The sequence below is a fragment of the Ornithorhynchus anatinus genome, chromosome 6 (genome assembly GCF_004115215.2).
Source record: "Ornithorhynchus anatinus isolate Pmale09 chromosome 6, mOrnAna1.pri.v4, whole genome shotgun sequence".
Taxonomy (NCBI): domain Eukaryota; kingdom Metazoa; phylum Chordata; class Mammalia; order Monotremata; family Ornithorhynchidae; genus Ornithorhynchus; species Ornithorhynchus anatinus.
The window spans coordinates 17,651,798-17,668,111 of record NC_041733.1 but is presented as its reverse complement, the minus strand read 5'-3'; the positions used below and the strand labels follow the sequence as shown (position 1 = coordinate 17,668,111).

The following is a 16,314-nucleotide window of genomic DNA, read 5'->3' as shown; positions in this document are numbered from 1 at the left end:
AGCCTCACATGGGACAAACTGATTACCCTGTATGTACCCCAGCACTTAGAGAGGTGCTATGCACATAGTAAGCACTTAACAAATACCAACATTATTATTATTAGTAGTAGTAATAATAATAATAAACTCTAGAATAGATACAAGTTAATCAGATTGGACCCAGTCTCTGTCCCACATAGGCCTCCCAGTCTTAAACCCCATTTTCCAGATGAGGAAACTGAAGCACAGAGAAGTTAAGCAGTTAAGTGACTTCCCCAATGTCACACAGCAGACAAGTGGTGGAGCCAAGACTAGAACTTGTCTGCTGTGTGACTTTGGGCAAGTCACTTCACTTCTCTGTGCCTCGGTTACCTCAGCTGGAAAATGGGAATTAAGCCTATGAACGCCACGTGGGTCATGAACTGGATCTAACCTGATTAACTTTCATCTAACTCAGTGCTTACTACAGTGCTTGACACATGGTAAACACTTGACGATTACCATTAAAACAAACAAATAAAAAAACCCAGCTGAGTCATTTCCTCACTGTGAGACCTCGGTAGGGCAGGAAGAAAGGACTAGAACCAAGAAGATGTTTTACTCGGAAGGAGAGATCACCTCATCTCACCCTCATCAGTTCCACTTTGCCCCCAATAGCTGAACTCCTAAGATTAGGAGCTCTTCCAAGTCTCAGCCTTTTTAAAAAAATGGTACTTGTTAAGCGCTTGCTATGTGCCAGGTTCTGTAACTAAGCGCTAGGGTAGATACAAACTAATTGGTTGGATGCAGCCCAGGTCCCACGTGGGTCTTACAGTCTTAGTCCCCATTTTGCAAATGAGGAAACTGAAGCACAGAGAAGGTAAGTGACTTGCCTAACACCACGAAGTAGAGCTGGAATTAGAACCCAGGTTCTTCCGGCTCCCAGGTTACATCTTGGGTTTTTTTCTTCCACATCTCCAAACTGCCCCGGTTATTTTAAAGGCTCCTCCAGTCATGGAGAGGACTTAGGGTGAGGCATGTAAAATATTGACTGGAACCAGGATTCTATTTCCTAGTTCTTCTCCTCCCTCCTTCCAATAACACGGAATCATTAAAAACTACACTTTGTTTGGCTCTCTGTGGGGCAAACCTAATAGAAGGTGGAAAAAAATTAGTAGAATCGATGTGCTTTTCCAACTGAGCTAACAATAGCTGATTGCCTAGCTGACATCAGGAGATTTAATATTAGTACAGTTTTTGGGAATCCAGCATGGAAAGAATTAAAAAAAAATAGTTTGATCAGATGCAGGCTTTTTTGCTTTTTTAAAAAATGAGATTGTGGGAACTAAGCACAGGCCTGGAAGTCAGGAGGCTTGGGTTCTAATTCTGGCCCTGCCACTTGCCTACTGTGAGACCTTGGGCAAGTTATAACTGCTCTGTACCTGTTTCCTCCTCTGTAAAATGAAAATTCAATACTTGTTTTCCCTTTGCCTTTGTGAGCCACCTGTTGGAGAGTGTGTTTAATCTGATTGCATTGCATTGATCACAACATTTAGCATAGTGCTTAGCATGCAGCAAGTGCCGGGGGGAAGCAGTTCGGCCTAGTGGAAAGAGCCAGGGCCTGGGAGTCGGAGGACCTGGGCTCTAATCCTGGATTTGCCAATTTGCCAGTTGTTTGCTTTGTGACCTTGGGTAAGACACTTCTCTGTGCCTCAGTTCCCTCAACTGTGAAATGGGGATTAAATACCTGTTCTCCTTCCCACTTAGTCCATGAACCCCATGGAGGACAGGAACTGTGTTGGACCTAATTAATTTGTACCTACCCCAGCGCTTAGGATAGGGTTTGATACATAATAAGCACTTTACAAATACCATGAAAAGGTGGTTAACAAATTACCTCACCTGTTTTTATTATTATAAGGCTCTTCCTGATTAGATAGATGTGACCCGGGAATGCTTGGGGCCTCTCTCTTTTTTTTTTAAATGGTATTTGTTAAGTGCTTACTATGTGCCAGACTCCATACTAAATGTTGGGGCAGATACAACCTAATTAGGTTGGACACAGTCCCCATCCCACATTGGGCTCTCAGTCTTAATCCCCATTTTACAGATGAGGTAACGGAGACTCAGAGATGTTAAATGACGTATCCGACGTCACACGTAGCAGACAAGTGGCAGAACCAGGACTAGGACACTGATCCTTCTGACCCCTCAGGCCCATGCTCTACCCACTAAGCCACCCTTCTTCTCCTTGTATCTCTCTTCCCTCTGGCAGGAACCTGCTTTGGAAATCTCCTCAAGGCTTCAGTGGAGGAACAGAGCAAGGCTGGGAGGTGGAGGTGAAAAAACTGGAGTGGAATTGGACAAGGAGCCAGACTTACCAGGGTGAGGGTGGGGAAGGGCTAGAGATTTCAAATTCACTGGTCCTATTTCCCCTGGGCAACCTCTCATAATATTAGGTTGGTGCTTCCTCTTAGGCCTATCTAACATCCTTCACTCGAGTTTGACCTCTTTTAAATCTAGGCCCTAACAGAATTTTCTGCAGGAAAATGTTCTTCAAAATAAATACTTAGGCCTGGGCAGATGGGGGCCACTGAGACTAGTTTTCCTGCTGATCAATCAATCATATCAATCATATTTATAGCACACTTACGGTGTGCAGAAAACTCTCCTAAGTACTTGGGAGGGTATAATAGAACAGAGCTGGTAGGCATGTTCCCTCCCCACAGCCAGCTGACAGCCTAGAGGGAAATACATAAGTGCTCTGGGGCTGAGGAAGAGGTAGAGAAAGGGTGCAAATCTAAGAGCAAGCCAGTTGTGGATTCATTTAAAAGTACCATGCCTCTTTAGCTTCTTGAATAGTACCTCACTTAGGGCCAATTTCTCTGTAGTCGCTGTAGTGACGTATGGACAGGCGGCCATCGGCCCAATCTTGAAGCAAGCCAGTGGTGCCCCAGGAAATGAGAAAGCCCCAACATTCTTCAGAAGCAACCTGAGAGAGAGTGTCTGGTCACCTGCTCAAGCCCTAAATAAACTGCTCAAGAATCAGTCGTTTCCAACCTTCAGCTCCAGCACCTTGTGGTTTCTGTTTTCAGTCTGAAAAAGCCCGTCAGAACCCAGTTCCCATGAGGAGGATGGGAGAGGTAAACGATTCAGGGTTTTGCCTTCATTTGGTTTAGAGGATGCCAGGGAGCACAGTGGGAGTTCTCACATTAAATGGGTTTAGACTAAGCCTTCCTTCCCCAACCCAGGGAACGAGTCTATCCGCGAGCTGTGGGAAATACACAAACCGTGGCTCAGCGTATACCCCGGTGACTAGGGCCGGCCCCTCTGCAATTTGCAACCAAGTCGAGCCCTTCAGCTCCACAAATATTTATTTTAATAGAGGATTATTAGCTGATGGGTATTTCATTTCCTCCGCAAAGGGGATGAATGCGAAGGATGTCAGAGTTATTTACAGTACTTGTGACCTAAGCAGGGAACAAGCTAATGTGTGGGAGTCTCCTTGGGAGACATCTGTTCCATCTACTGCAAACGACCCATAAATACAATGGATTAGAATGGCGGAGACATCCCGGGGTGGAAATCAAAGAGCTATTACCGGGCAATTTCGGAGATCCTGGCAAGCTCTACTTGAATCGAGAGCTACCCTTCAGTCTTCTCCAAAGGCCAGTTGACGTTTAAAATAAGGCATCAAAGAAGCCTTTCTTTCGAGTGGGGAGGACAGCTTGTAAGGCTGATAAATGGCCTTTTAATCTTGTTGTTCATCAAAGGAACAGGGGGGCAATGCGGGAGGGGCTTTGCAAGTGGTCCTGCAGGGCAACATGAGAATGGAGGAGAGCCAAGAGGTCCATTGAGATGTCAGGGGAGCTTCTGGTCCCTCCAGCAGCCCTTTGGACTCTGACACAAGGGGCCAGGTGGTCACACCACAGCCCTCGCGCTGGGAAGTGGGAGCCAAATCAGGAGCTCTTTTTTATGCTACCTTTTAGGCGCTTATTATGTGCTGGGCACTGTCCTAAGCTCTGGGGTAGGTACAAGCTAATCAGGTTGGACACAGTTCCTGTCCCATACATGGGGCTAACAGTCTTAATCCCCGTTTTGCAGATGAGGGAACTGAGCCATAGAGAAGTGAAGTAACTTGCCCAAGGTCACACAGCAGACAAGTGGCAGATCTGGGAGAAGAATATAAGCCTGTGCTCTTTCCACTAGACTGGGCTTCTAAAGTAGGCACCTGGGGGAATTGCCTCGGCATCCTGGACAGGGCCTAGGCTGGGTCATAGGGGAGATGGCATGCACCCTAACCCAGAATTTGGGGCTGCTTCAGGATGTCCAAGGACTTTTTCCTGCTCCAATCAATTGATGTTTATTACACATTCTCTAAGTGAAGAATGTGCTTCCTGTAGCTCTGCCGGTTATGGAGGAACACCAAGACTTCGGCTCTTCCCTCAAGGAGGTTACAATTTATTGAAACAGTAGAAACTCAAACAACACAAATCCAAATGAAGGTAGATCCTCATCAGGAAGATACAAAATGATAGATAAATGACATGAAAAAGCAAGCATTTACAAATTAGGATTCTTACTCAAGTAGGCTAAAATTCATAAGTGAAAGGGCCACTCTTGGTGACCATCCCCTCCCCTAGCTTTTTAATATTAGGTTATTGCTTTTTCTAAATTCTCAGTACTAGCTAATCCTCATGCGACTTTTATATTTTGAGGTGCTCCATCCTCACGATGCCACAATTAATCGGGCTCTGCTGGAGGCGACAGGGCCCTCGTGTGTCTCTCCTGTCTCTCCCGTAGCCTGTTCCATCCAGTCGATCCATCAATTAATAGTAGCCTGGGGCCTGCTGTGGGGGTTGATGGACCAAAAGGCTGGAGGGCTTGACCACCACAGGCACCTACTTCATCTATGAGCACGGGGAGGGGGAGCTTGGGTTGTCCGGTAGGGGCTCGGAGTGGATGTGGCTAATGAGGAAGAAGTCCCTGCCGTAGTTCCCAAAGGATGGGAGATCAGCGGAGAGGAGGGGCATAGAGAACCCCTGATGGGCCCCAGAGTCTGGCAGGGAGACAAGTCACTTTATGGGCTCTGGTCACCCAGTGGGAAAAACAATGAGGCCCAGGGCCTAGTGCAGACAAGTTAAGCTCTTCAACTAACCTTAAGTAGGAGAGGGACAAGTTAATCTCCTCGAATATCCCTACCCCTAACCCTAACTCCCTGAGGGGATGTGTTTGAGAGGAATAAAGACCCCCTGAAAGGCCCCAGAGTCTGGCAGGGAGAGAAATCACTTGTTGGGCTCCGTTCTCCCAGTGAGAGGAAAGAATAGGCTCAGGGTCCAGTGGGGACAAGTTAAGCTCCTTGACTAACTCTACCCCTCACCCTAACTCCCCAGGGGACACACAGAGCCCCTGATGTTCCCCAGAGTTGGGCAGGGAGAGAAGTCAATTGACGGGCTCCAGTTGCCCAATGGGAGAAAAGTTGAGACCCAGGGCCCAGGGAGGACAAATTAAACTCCTTGACAGGTCTTGGAGCTTTCTACCCTGCAGTCTGAGTGGAAGGCTCCACCTGTGGGCACAGAAAAATGAGATTCTGAGGAAAGGAACTAATGATCGGTCCCTGAGTAGATTCTCTTTGCGGCAGAGCCACAGGATCCCATTACTTTGATTTTGCAGGGAAGTGTTTTCTTCTTGGGCTTAATCCAGGACAGAAAATAGGCCAGTGATCCATTCTTCGGCCAGATGATTTCTTTCCTTCCAAAAGTTGTTGGCAAGAAGTCCAGAATAAGGCGCTTCGAGACTCAAGCTCAGAAGCGGATAGCAGGTTTCCAGATGGCCTGGGCCAACTCAGGGTTCAAACAGCAGCTGCAGGTCAGCGAGAGTGGAGCCCTGCGGGAAGTGGCTTGCGATTTCAACCTAGACGGCTTGACCAACCTCACCTGGTAGGCAAGAAAACATCTCCATCATTTTCCACCAGCAGCACCATCCTAAGAATTACGACCTCTAGACTGTAACTGCATTGTGGGCAGGGAATGGGTCTGTTTGTTGTATTGCATTCTCCTAAGTGCATAGTACAGTGCTCTGCACACAGTAAGCACTCAGTAAATACAATTGACTGACTGACTGACCTCTTGTTCTTAGAGAGCCTGTTTCTGGGGGAGAGTTCTTAGCACGCTTCAGAGTTTCCTCCTACAATAAGACAATGACAGGTAGCCATAGATGAAATTTATCCTGGCTTTACATTTGATGCCATGTGCCCCTGGATGGACCATTGCAAATTGGAAAAATGTGATCTAGGGGTAGGTCACATCATCATCACCATCTTCATCATCAGTGATATTTATTGAGACCTAAGTGCAGAGCACTATACTAAGCACTTGGAAGGGTAAGCTTAGACTGTAAGCTTGTTTCTAGACTGTGAGCTCATTTGTAGACTGTAAGCTCATTGTGGACAGGGAATGTGTCTGTTTATTGTTGTACTGTACTCTTCCAAGTGCTTAGTACAGTGCTCTGCACAGAGTAAGTGCTCAATAAATCCGACTGGATGGATGAATAAATGACGTTACAATACAACAGAGTGGGTAGACACTTTCCCTGCCCATAATGAGCTTACAGTCTAGAGGGACCGGAGACATTCATTCATTCAATCGTATTTATTGAGCGCTTATTGTGTGGAGAGCACTGTAGACATGTAGACAACTCTGGATGTGAGTGCCAACCTCTGGCCCACCTGGGCATCCTGCATTGGATTCATTCATTCAATAGTATTTATTGAGCACTTACTATGTGCAGAGCACTGTACTAAGCGCTTGGAATGAACAAGTCGGCAACAGATAGAGACGGTCCCTGCCGTTTGACGGGCTTACGGTCTAATCGGGGGAGACGGACAGACAAGAACAATGGCAATAAATAGAGTCAAGGGGAAGAGCATCTCGTAAAAACAGTGGCAACTAAATAGAATCGAGGCGATGTACATTTAATTAACAAAATAAATAGGGTAATGGAAATATATACAGTTGAGCGGACGAGTACAGTGCTGAGGGGATGGGGAGAGGGGGAGGAGCAGAGGGAAAGGGGGGAAAAGAGGGTTTAGCTGCGGAGAGGTGAAGGGGGGGGGTGGTAGAGGGAGTAGAGGGAGAAGAGGAGCTCAGTCTGGGAAGGCCTCTTGGAGGAGGTGAGTTTTAAATGCGGGCCAAACTCTGGCACTTGCCAACTGTGTGACCTTGGGCAAGTAAGTCGCTTGACTACTCTGTGCCTCAGGTTCCTCATCTGTAAAATGGGGACTAAATGTCTGACCCTCATCTACTTAGAGGGTGAGCAGTCCATGGGAGAGGACCCGTACCCCCTTTGCTTAGTACAGTATTTAGTCCATAATAGGTGCTTAACGAATAGTGCCATTATCATTATGACACACACTCTGCCATCCAGGCTGGGCAGCGCTCTTTATAGGTTTCATGTCACTGACTTGGGTCCTCTCACTAGTCATCTTTGTTCTGTGCCACGGGCACCAGAATAGTTGCAAAGGTTGTTATAGCACAGACACCTGAAGGTGTAGTTGTGACTACAGAAAGCCCAACACACATCCTGCCTGTGCCTTCTGTGTACCCTGTGTTAGAGGGGCCTGATGAGTTTAAGACATCTGATAGGGCACCATCCCAAGCCCATTGCAGTCTGCAGAGATCCCTGGGGCCTCTATGGAGATCTCTGAGGGGAGCAGGATTTCAGGGTCCCATCTGATCCTAGCCCCACACGAGCCTGGCCATCTTGGTAAAATGCAATCTCTGGCTCATTCAAACTCTGAGTTTTAGAAATAATAATAATAGTAATAATAATGTTGGTATTTGTTAAGCGCTTACTATGTGCAGAGCACTGGACTAAGCGCTGGGGGAGATACAGGGCAGTCAGGTTGTCCCACGTGAGGCTCACAGTCTTAATCCTCATTTTACAGATGAGGTAACTGAGACACCGAGAAGTAAAGTGAGTTGCCCAAAGTGACACAGCTGACAGGTGGTGGAGCCAGGATTAGAACCCATGACATCTGACTCCAAAGCCCGGGCTTTTTCCACTGAGCCACGCTGCTTCTCTAGAAAGACTTATTGGTACAGTCTGGCAAATTTCTAAAAGGGACCCTGGCCTCCTTAACTGTCTGCAGAGCTTCTCTGCCCCTGGGGGTATGCACGAGCCTGTCCCTATGAACACATTGGCCCCAGGGAGAAAATGACAAAAGAGGACCCGGCTCTGCTATATGTCTGCTGTGTGACCTTGGGCAAATTACTTCACTTTTTTGGGCCTCAACTCCCCCATCTGTAAAATGATGAATTGATACCTGTTGTCTCTCCCCCTTAGATTTGTGGAACAGGGATTGTATCCGATTGGATTATCCTGTATCTATCACAGTGCTTGGGTCCTAGTAAACCCGGTATAACAGCAACCATTGTTATAATGATGATGATGATTATCTTGTATTATCCCAGGACTTAGTATAGTGCCTGGCATATAGTAAGTGCTTAATAAATACCATTTAAAAAAAAGGAAGGTGAGAGAATAGGTATTGAATCCCCATTTTACAAATGAGAGGACTGAGGCATGAAGAAATGAAGTGACTTGCCCAAGGTCAAAGAGCAGGCAATTTGCAGATCCAATTAATAATGATAATGATGATGATGATAACCCCCCTCCTTATTGCTTCAAGCCCATCGGGATGCAGTGGAAGCCACCATTTTGAGAATCATCAGATCTGACAAGGAGAAATGCCAACAGTGAAATTGAAAGTTTGGAGAAAAACGCTTGAGTCCCCCCTGAACAACCACTTGGTGCTAACTTGACTCACCCAGTCCTGCAGGCTTGTAGCCCGGGGACTCATGAGCTAACCCAACGGTTCAGAAGGGATTCCTTAAGGCCTTGTCTGCAGAGAGACCCTCTCCCTGGAGCAGCATCAGTCCCTGCCTTAGGCTGGACCTGAACTCTATCGCTGGAGTCCTAGGGACCCCTTCAGTCAGTCCGAAGCTCCAAGGTGTGTTTGATGTCAGGCAGGGGGAGGGGGAAGATCTCACGAGCTTCCTACTAGGTCCAGCAGAAGACCAGGTTTGGTTTCTGCACTCTTGGAAGTCTTGCCGGCAGAAAAGATGGAAGCACATCCTATCCATCTGGGGCTTCCTTACCAATATACTTCTCCGGCAAGGATTTCAGGGAGACGGAGAAAGCCAGCGGGGCCTGGCAGTCTTCAAATTCCTCCTGGGAGGTCCCGTCTTCAGGCTGTAGCTGCTTTGTACTGTGAAAGCTGCTTGTCTCCAGCTGACTCTCTTCATACTCCTCAAAGTCGTCAGGATATTCGCTCCCATCTGCTTCAGAGAAGGCTTCTAGGCAAGAAGGAGAGAGAAGGGAATGCCATAAAAAAGGGAATTTTCGCCTTTTTTTTGATACTCGTGAAACGCTTCCTATGTGCCTGGTACTGTACTAAGCCTTGGGATAGAGACAAGCTAATCAGCTTGGGCACAGTCCATGTCCTACATGGGACTCAGAATTTTAATCCCCATTTTACAGGTGAGTAACTGAGGCACCGAGCAGTAAAATGATTTGCCCAGGCTCAACCAGCAAACATGTGGTGGAGCCAGCATTGGAACCCAGGTCCTCTGACACCCAGGCCGGTATTTTTTTCACAAGGACACACAGCTTCCTACTTGTGATTCCCATGTGGGGACTGATTATTTTGTCTCTACCCCTGCGTTTAGTACAATGCTGGGCACATAGTAAGCACTTAAATACCACAGTCATCATCATTATTATTATCTCTGCAGCCCCTTTTCTCATTACGTTCCTCCACAGCTCCACTTCCTTTTTCTGACCCCACCCTTGTCCCACCTCTTCCCACCAATCCTAGACTGGTATGATCGGGAAGGAGGCAAGAACTGTGATATTAGCCTTTGGGAAAGACAAGGAAAGACTGCCTCCTTCTAATCTCCAGAGAGATCGCTTCTTTCTCCTCAGGCTTCAGGGAATAGCGGTATCCTGGTTCATCTCTTTTCTAGAGCACAGGCTTGGGAGTCAGAAGGACATGGATTTAATCCCTGCTCCTCCACTTGTCCGGAGTGTGATTCGGGGCAAGTCACTTGACTTCTCTGGGCCTCAGTTACCTCACCTGTAAAACCGGGATGAAGACTGTGAGACTCATGTGGGACAGGGACCGTGTCCAACCCGATTAGCTTATATCTACCCCAGAGCTCAGAAGAGTGCTTGACACATAGTAAGTGCTTAACAAATATCATCATTATTCTACTGCCCTTGGTGATTTTCTGTGGTCATCTAAAATCTGGCTATAATATGCCAACTTCGCGTCTTCAGCTTAGATTGTGTGAGTTGTATCATTAAGGCATCTTACCTTGGGACACAGCAGATGCCCCTCGCTTACCAAATGCCTCAGAGATTTCTTCAATAGGAGTTGGATCAGAGATCTCCCATTCTGGACTCTCCTCTCCTGAAGAAGTAGAATGGCTTTCAAAATCTTCAGAGTAGTCTGTGAAGCTGTCCTCAGAGCTAGAGAGCTCTTCGGAGTCTCCTGCCACCTTGGGTTCAGGCCTGGCTCCGGGTGAGCCTAACCCTGGCCCGAATTCCTCATTCTTGGGGTCTCCCAAAGCTGTCAGATTCTCTCTTGGAAGGTGCGCTGCCTCGGAGCAACTGTCAGGGTCCACTGGGCAGAGGTTCTGGTCCAGCTGCTGCCATCTATAAGGCTGGGCCTCTCGTTGGCAGAGAAAGAGCCGGAGATGATGCTGAACAAAACAGTCATTGAGGAGCTGGCTGGCACTGGGTCTTCCTTCTGGGCTCTTATGGAGGATGGAGCTAAGTAAAGAGCCCAGAGTTGCCGAGTAACACCCAGGGACAGCTTCCCGCTGGCCTCTCACGATTTTGTAAAACAGGCTGACCAGATTCGTGGCACTGAAGGCTGGCTTTAAGGCACACATCTCGAAAAGAAGACAACCTAGGGCCCATATGTCTGACTTGGTGCTGTAGGGCACATCTTGGCACAACTCCGGGCTCAGATACATGGGAGTCCCGACGAAGGTGCTCGCCATATCCAGGGTGCCGCTCATGACCTTTGAGACGCCAAAATCCCCCAGCCTCACCTGCCCCAGCCAGGTGAGGAACACATTGGAGGCCTTGATATCTCTGTGCAGGATTTTTGAGGAGTGGACGTGTTGAACTGCCAAGACCAACTGCACGAACCACTCCATGACCGTGGCTTCGGGAAAGTAGCCTGCTTCCTGCCTCTGTTTGATGCGGTCATCCAATGTGCCGCCCTCACAGTAGTCCTGGACGATGAAGACATTCTCCTCCCGGGGGTCCATGAAGTGGTCATGGCAAGTGACAATATGGGGGTGCCTGAGTTGGCCCAGGATAGCCACTTCTTGCAGGACACTCTCTATGTTCCTGTTTCCCTTGGATGAATCCACCCTCACTTTTTTCACAGCAAACATCTTCTTCGTTCCTACATGCTTCATGAGGAAGACTTCTGCACTTGACCCCCGGCCAATGGTCAGGATTTTCTCATATTTCTCCATGACTTTCCATCCAGCTTCAAGCTGGAAGGCAAAAAAGAACCAAGAATCCCCATGCACTACTAAGAAGTAGCAAGACCTAGTGGGAAGAACACAGATCTGAGAGTCAGAGGACCCGGTTTCTAATCCTGGCGCTGCCACTTCCCTGCTTTTTGACCTTGGGCAAGCCACCTACCTTCTCTGTTCCTCAGTTCCTTCAACTTCAAAATAAGGATTCAATACCTGTTCCCCTCCAATGTAGGACTTGATTATCATGTACCTACCCCCACACTTAGTAGAATTCTTAGCACATCGTAAGTGCTTAACAAATGCCACAGTTATTATTATCATTATTATCACCGTCGACCAACTCTGCTCCATTTCTGAGAGAGGCGGGCTAAATGCTGACAGAAGAGAATTAGGGGGCAGTGACATTAGCATGATGGGGAAGGATCACTGTGTTGGTAGAGAGATGGGTGACTTCCTGGTAAGGGTTTTGGATTGGGCGGAAATAAATGGGGGAAACAAATTAACTGGCACATGCCTAGCTGGTTGTCATAGGACTCAGATGACTTGGTTGCAATGTGCTTTGTGTCACCAGGAAACAATTGCACCTTGGATGCCTGAGTGACTCCCCTAGCATTGAAGATCAGGATGGAAAGCATTTCATTGTGGAAAACCACGATGGAAGCCTTCAATAGCTCTTGTAGCCAGAAGATAGGTGTCCTGACAGATGTGAAAGTCATTCTAAGGGGGAGGAATGTCACTGGAACCAGTTCATTAGCCGGGTAGTGTGAGTGGAGAGAATGTTCACTTGACTGGGTGGAGAAAAGGAACCGGCTTCTAAAAAGGGTCAGGATTGATGCCTGTAGATGAGTAGAGGGGAAAACGTGGGCTAGGGTGGAATTCCCTGAAACTCCCAGGACGTACGTACTTGAGGAGATGGGAGGAAGGGAGAACACATTTCCAAACACAGGGGTGGAAAGATAGAGTGGCTCCAGGGATTAGATCTGGAACCATACCCGTGGCTGAAGACCGCCTGTTGTCATTATCCTGAATCTGCTTCTCCTTGCAGAGTTGCTTCCATTGACCAGTGCAGAGGACTCTGTTCTCAATCAGACAACTGGGTAGAATTACCAGGTAAACACTCACAAAATGGAGGGAGAGCAGGGTGCTGGGACAGGAAATAATAACAATAATAATCATAACTGTGGTATTTGGTAAACACTTACTATGTACTAAACGTCCAAGTAGAAGGGAGAGCAGGCACTAAACCCCTGTTTTATAGATGAGGAAACTGAGACACAGAGAAGTTAAGGGACTTGCCCAAGGTCAATACTGTAGTGGTGATGAGGGAATCCACATTTAAGGATTTTTCTATCCTTGAGTTCTTTGCTGGAGCCAGGAACTAGAAAAAACTGAGGGATGGGATGTAGCTGGAGCTGATATGGAAGAGGAACTGAAACCCAAACAAAAGAAGTTTAGAAGTTTAGAGAAATTCTGGGAAGCTGTTGCGAGGTTTGCCAACGATTACATGAGAGTCAGCGTGTTACATGAGACTGTCATTCTTAGCAGCAGCATTTCATCCTAGCTGGAAGTGGGGAAACCTGTGAAGAGAAGATAGAAATTCACAAGAGATATGAATAGAGGATGAACAGGAAATGAGATCTGCAAGAGGTGGAGACTAAAGTCCAGGACCAGTGTTAGTACCAACAGTCTTTATTGAGCACCTCATATGTGGGGAATGTATAAATGAAATTGAAGGCCTGAATACTACCCTCAAGAGGCTTACAACCTCATTGTGGGCAGGGATCATGCCTTCCAGTGCTTAGTACAGTGTCTGGCACATAGTAAGCACTTAACAAATACCACAATAATAATAATACCAGCTTTGTTATAGTGTGATTAATAGAGTACTCTGCACATGGTAAGTGTTAATAAATAGGATTGATTGGGATACAGTAGACATTAATTGATGAAAACATGATAGTTTATAAGAATGCAACAATATATATATAAACAAATGCATAAAGATGCACCTATGCATATGCAAACGAATAGATACATGAGGGTTTGCATTTCTTTTATGGTATTTTTTAAACGCTTTTTATGTGCCAGACACTGTACTAAGATCTGGAGTAGATACAAGATAATCCAGTTGGACACGGTCCCTGTCCCTCAGGGGGCTCCCAGTCTAAATCCTCATTTAAGTTGGGGGCTCCATCAGGGAAGGTTAAGAGAGGGGGTTACCATTTAGTAGTGCTTTGAGACAGGGGAGAGATGTGATGTGGCCAAGACAACGGGTGATAATATTCCAGGAACTGGGAGCATGAGCAATGGGATCCAGATTGAATGTGGGAAGTCAAAGAGAGAGGAGTCAAAGATGACACCAAAGTTGAGAGCCTGGGAGAGATGGAGGAGGGAGGCGATTGTGGTGGCAGGAGTGTCAACGGTTATGATAAAGTTGTAAAAAGGAGGGGGTTGAGCAAGGAAGTTGAGGAAAACTGATTGGATGTGGGAAGAGAAGGACTGGGAGGAATTGGCAAGCCCACCAAAGTTCCATGCTTGGGGAGCAGTCAGTCAGCCATTCGAATTTACTGAGCGCTTCCTGTGTGCCGAGTTCTGTACTAAGAGCTTAGGAGAGTACAATATAACAATAAACTGACTCATTCCCTGCCCACAAGGAGCTTACAGCCTAGAGGGGGAGACTGACATTTATATAAATAAATAAATAAATTACAGATATGTACATAAGTGTTCTGGGGCTGGTAGGCGTGATGAATAAAGGGAGCAAGTCAGGGCGACACAGAAGGGAGTTAGATAGGAAAAGAGGGTTTAGTCAGGGGAGGCCTCTTAGAGGAGCTGTGTCTTCAATAAGGCTTTGATAATAATAATAATAATGTTGGTATTTGTTAAGCGCTTACTATGTGCCGAGCATTGTTCTAAGCGCTGGGGTAGATACAGGGTAATCGGGTTGTCCCACGTGAGGCTCACAGTTAATCCCCGTTTTACAGATGAGGTAACTGAGGCACAGAGAAGTGAAGTGACTTGCCCACAGTCACACAGCTGCCAAGTGGCAGAGCCGGGATTCGAACCCAGGACCTCTGTCTCCCAAGCCCGGGCTCTTTCCACTGAGCCACGCTGCTTCTTTGATTGTGGGGAGAGTAATTGTTTGTTGGATATGAGGAGGGTGAGTGTTGAAGCCAGATGCAGGGTGTGGGTGAGAGGTTGGCAGAGAGATAGACAAGGTCAAGGTACACTGAGAAGGTTAGCATTAGAGGAGCGAAGTGTGCAGGCTGGATGACATCTCCAAATTAGGAAGCAGCACAGTGGCAAAATATGGGTTCTACAGCGAGGAGTCAGCCTTGCCACTTCACGCAGTCACAAAGCCAATGAGAGATGGCCAGATCCCACTTCGGTACGATGGGAGGGGGAACAGGGTCCATTATACTCACAAGGTATTCACTGTTATTAATCCTTGGACCCCAGCCCAGCAGGGTTTGCATGAAACCTTTTCCTCACCAGGCGAGGAATTATTCTGGTTCAAGGTCTCTGAGTTTCTAATGTTACAGAGGTAAAGTATCTAGAAATTATTAGGCCTTACCCCTACCGTGCCTATAAATTGTTTTCCCGCCCTGGTAGTTAGCAACTAACAATAATGATTTTCCCTAAGTCCCCTCCAACTTTGTGGATAATGGAGTATCTTTAGAAAATGGTGAGTAAAATATCACTTTAGCCTCTGCTAAGATTCCTGCTGGCCTCTACAATCTGTAAGTAGCTGTGCAATACTCCAGATCCTAGTGCTCCTAAAAGTGTGTTATTTTCTCCTCAAGCTCTCACTTTTGAGTTTGCAAGCTCCACTTTTCTTAGCTGGCCTCAATGAGGGGGTTCCTTCACTGCCAACAGAGACCTAGAAATACCCACAGAAGGAAGGGAAGAGCCTGAGGTTTCTCTTCCTCCTCCCCCCGGTCCCATTGTAGATTTTCATATAGTGAAGAGGGTATTAATTCAGCACGTACTATGGGCCCAGCACTGTGGTAACGCTGGAGTCGACACAAGAGGATCAGGTCTGACCTCTCCAAAATGGCACTTACCTCAACGGCCCCTGGATTCAGGTCAGGAGTCCAGGAAGTTGGCAGAGCAGGCCCACAGAAGCCCTTCTCCGTTTCCTCATGCCCAGAATCAGCTAGAGGCTCCTGACTACACCCTGCTTGGGCAAGGAAGAGTAGAGAGTCTGAAAGCTCTCAGGAGTCCAATCCCGACCTCTGTACCTCCGGTTTTGGGGGGCAGGAGAGCTGGTCGGATGGAATTTGTTGTTCGTTTTTCCCAGGAGCAAAGCCGCCTAACCCTGCACAGCAGCAGTTCTGCCGTTGCTTGACTAGTCTCCATGGTAACCGGGTTTTCCCCTGCGACTCGCTAACCTACTCCTGGAGTCAGGGTGCTGGCTTCCCATCAGCCTTCTGCTCGGAAGGGAAGGAAACTTAACGACCCACCAGATTCCAGCCTCACAGAGGATTAATTTTTTTTGTCAGTGGTATTTGCTAAGCACTTAATATGTGCCAGACACTATACTAATCCTTGGGGTGGATACAAGTAAATTGGGTTAGACATAGTCCCTATCCCAAGTAGGGCTCACAGTCTCAATCCCCATTTTACAGATGAGATAACTGAGGCACCGAGAAGTGAAGTGACTTGTCCAAGGTCACGCAGCAGACAAGTGGTGAATCCGAGATTAGAACTCATGACCTTCTGACTCCCAGACCTGTGCTCTATCTACTACATCATGCTGCTTCTCAAGGCCTGGGTAATCAAGGTAATCAGGTTGGAT

General features: G+C 47.2%; 1 protein-coding gene across 3 annotated transcripts; it reads right to left on the bottom strand.

Annotated features, from left to right (window-relative positions):
* Positions 1-4,390: 4,390 nt before the first annotated feature.
* LOC114812788 (serine/threonine-protein kinase Nek6-like) lies at positions 4,391-15,888 on the bottom strand. 3 transcript variants are annotated; one of them, XM_029066976.1, is made up of 4 exons: positions 15,581-15,888; positions 10,364-11,531; positions 9,117-9,311; positions 4,391-5,894 (listed from the first exon to the last, which is right to left on the bottom strand). In XM_029066976.1, exons 2-4 carry the CDS (start codon positions 11,508-11,510, stop codon positions 5,872-5,874), a joined length of 1,365 nt encoding a protein of 454 aa, XP_028922809.1. In that variant the 5' UTR covers positions 11,511-11,531; positions 15,581-15,888; the 3' UTR covers positions 4,391-5,871. The 3 variants fall into 3 exon arrangements, with proteins under 3 accessions (XP_028922809.1, XP_028922806.1, XP_028922808.1); XM_029066973.2 differs by having other exon boundaries at positions 9,117-9,314; positions 10,334-11,531; positions 15,581-15,887; XM_029066975.2 differs by having other exon boundaries at positions 9,117-9,314; positions 15,581-15,887.
* Positions 15,889-16,314: the final 426 nt, after the last annotated feature.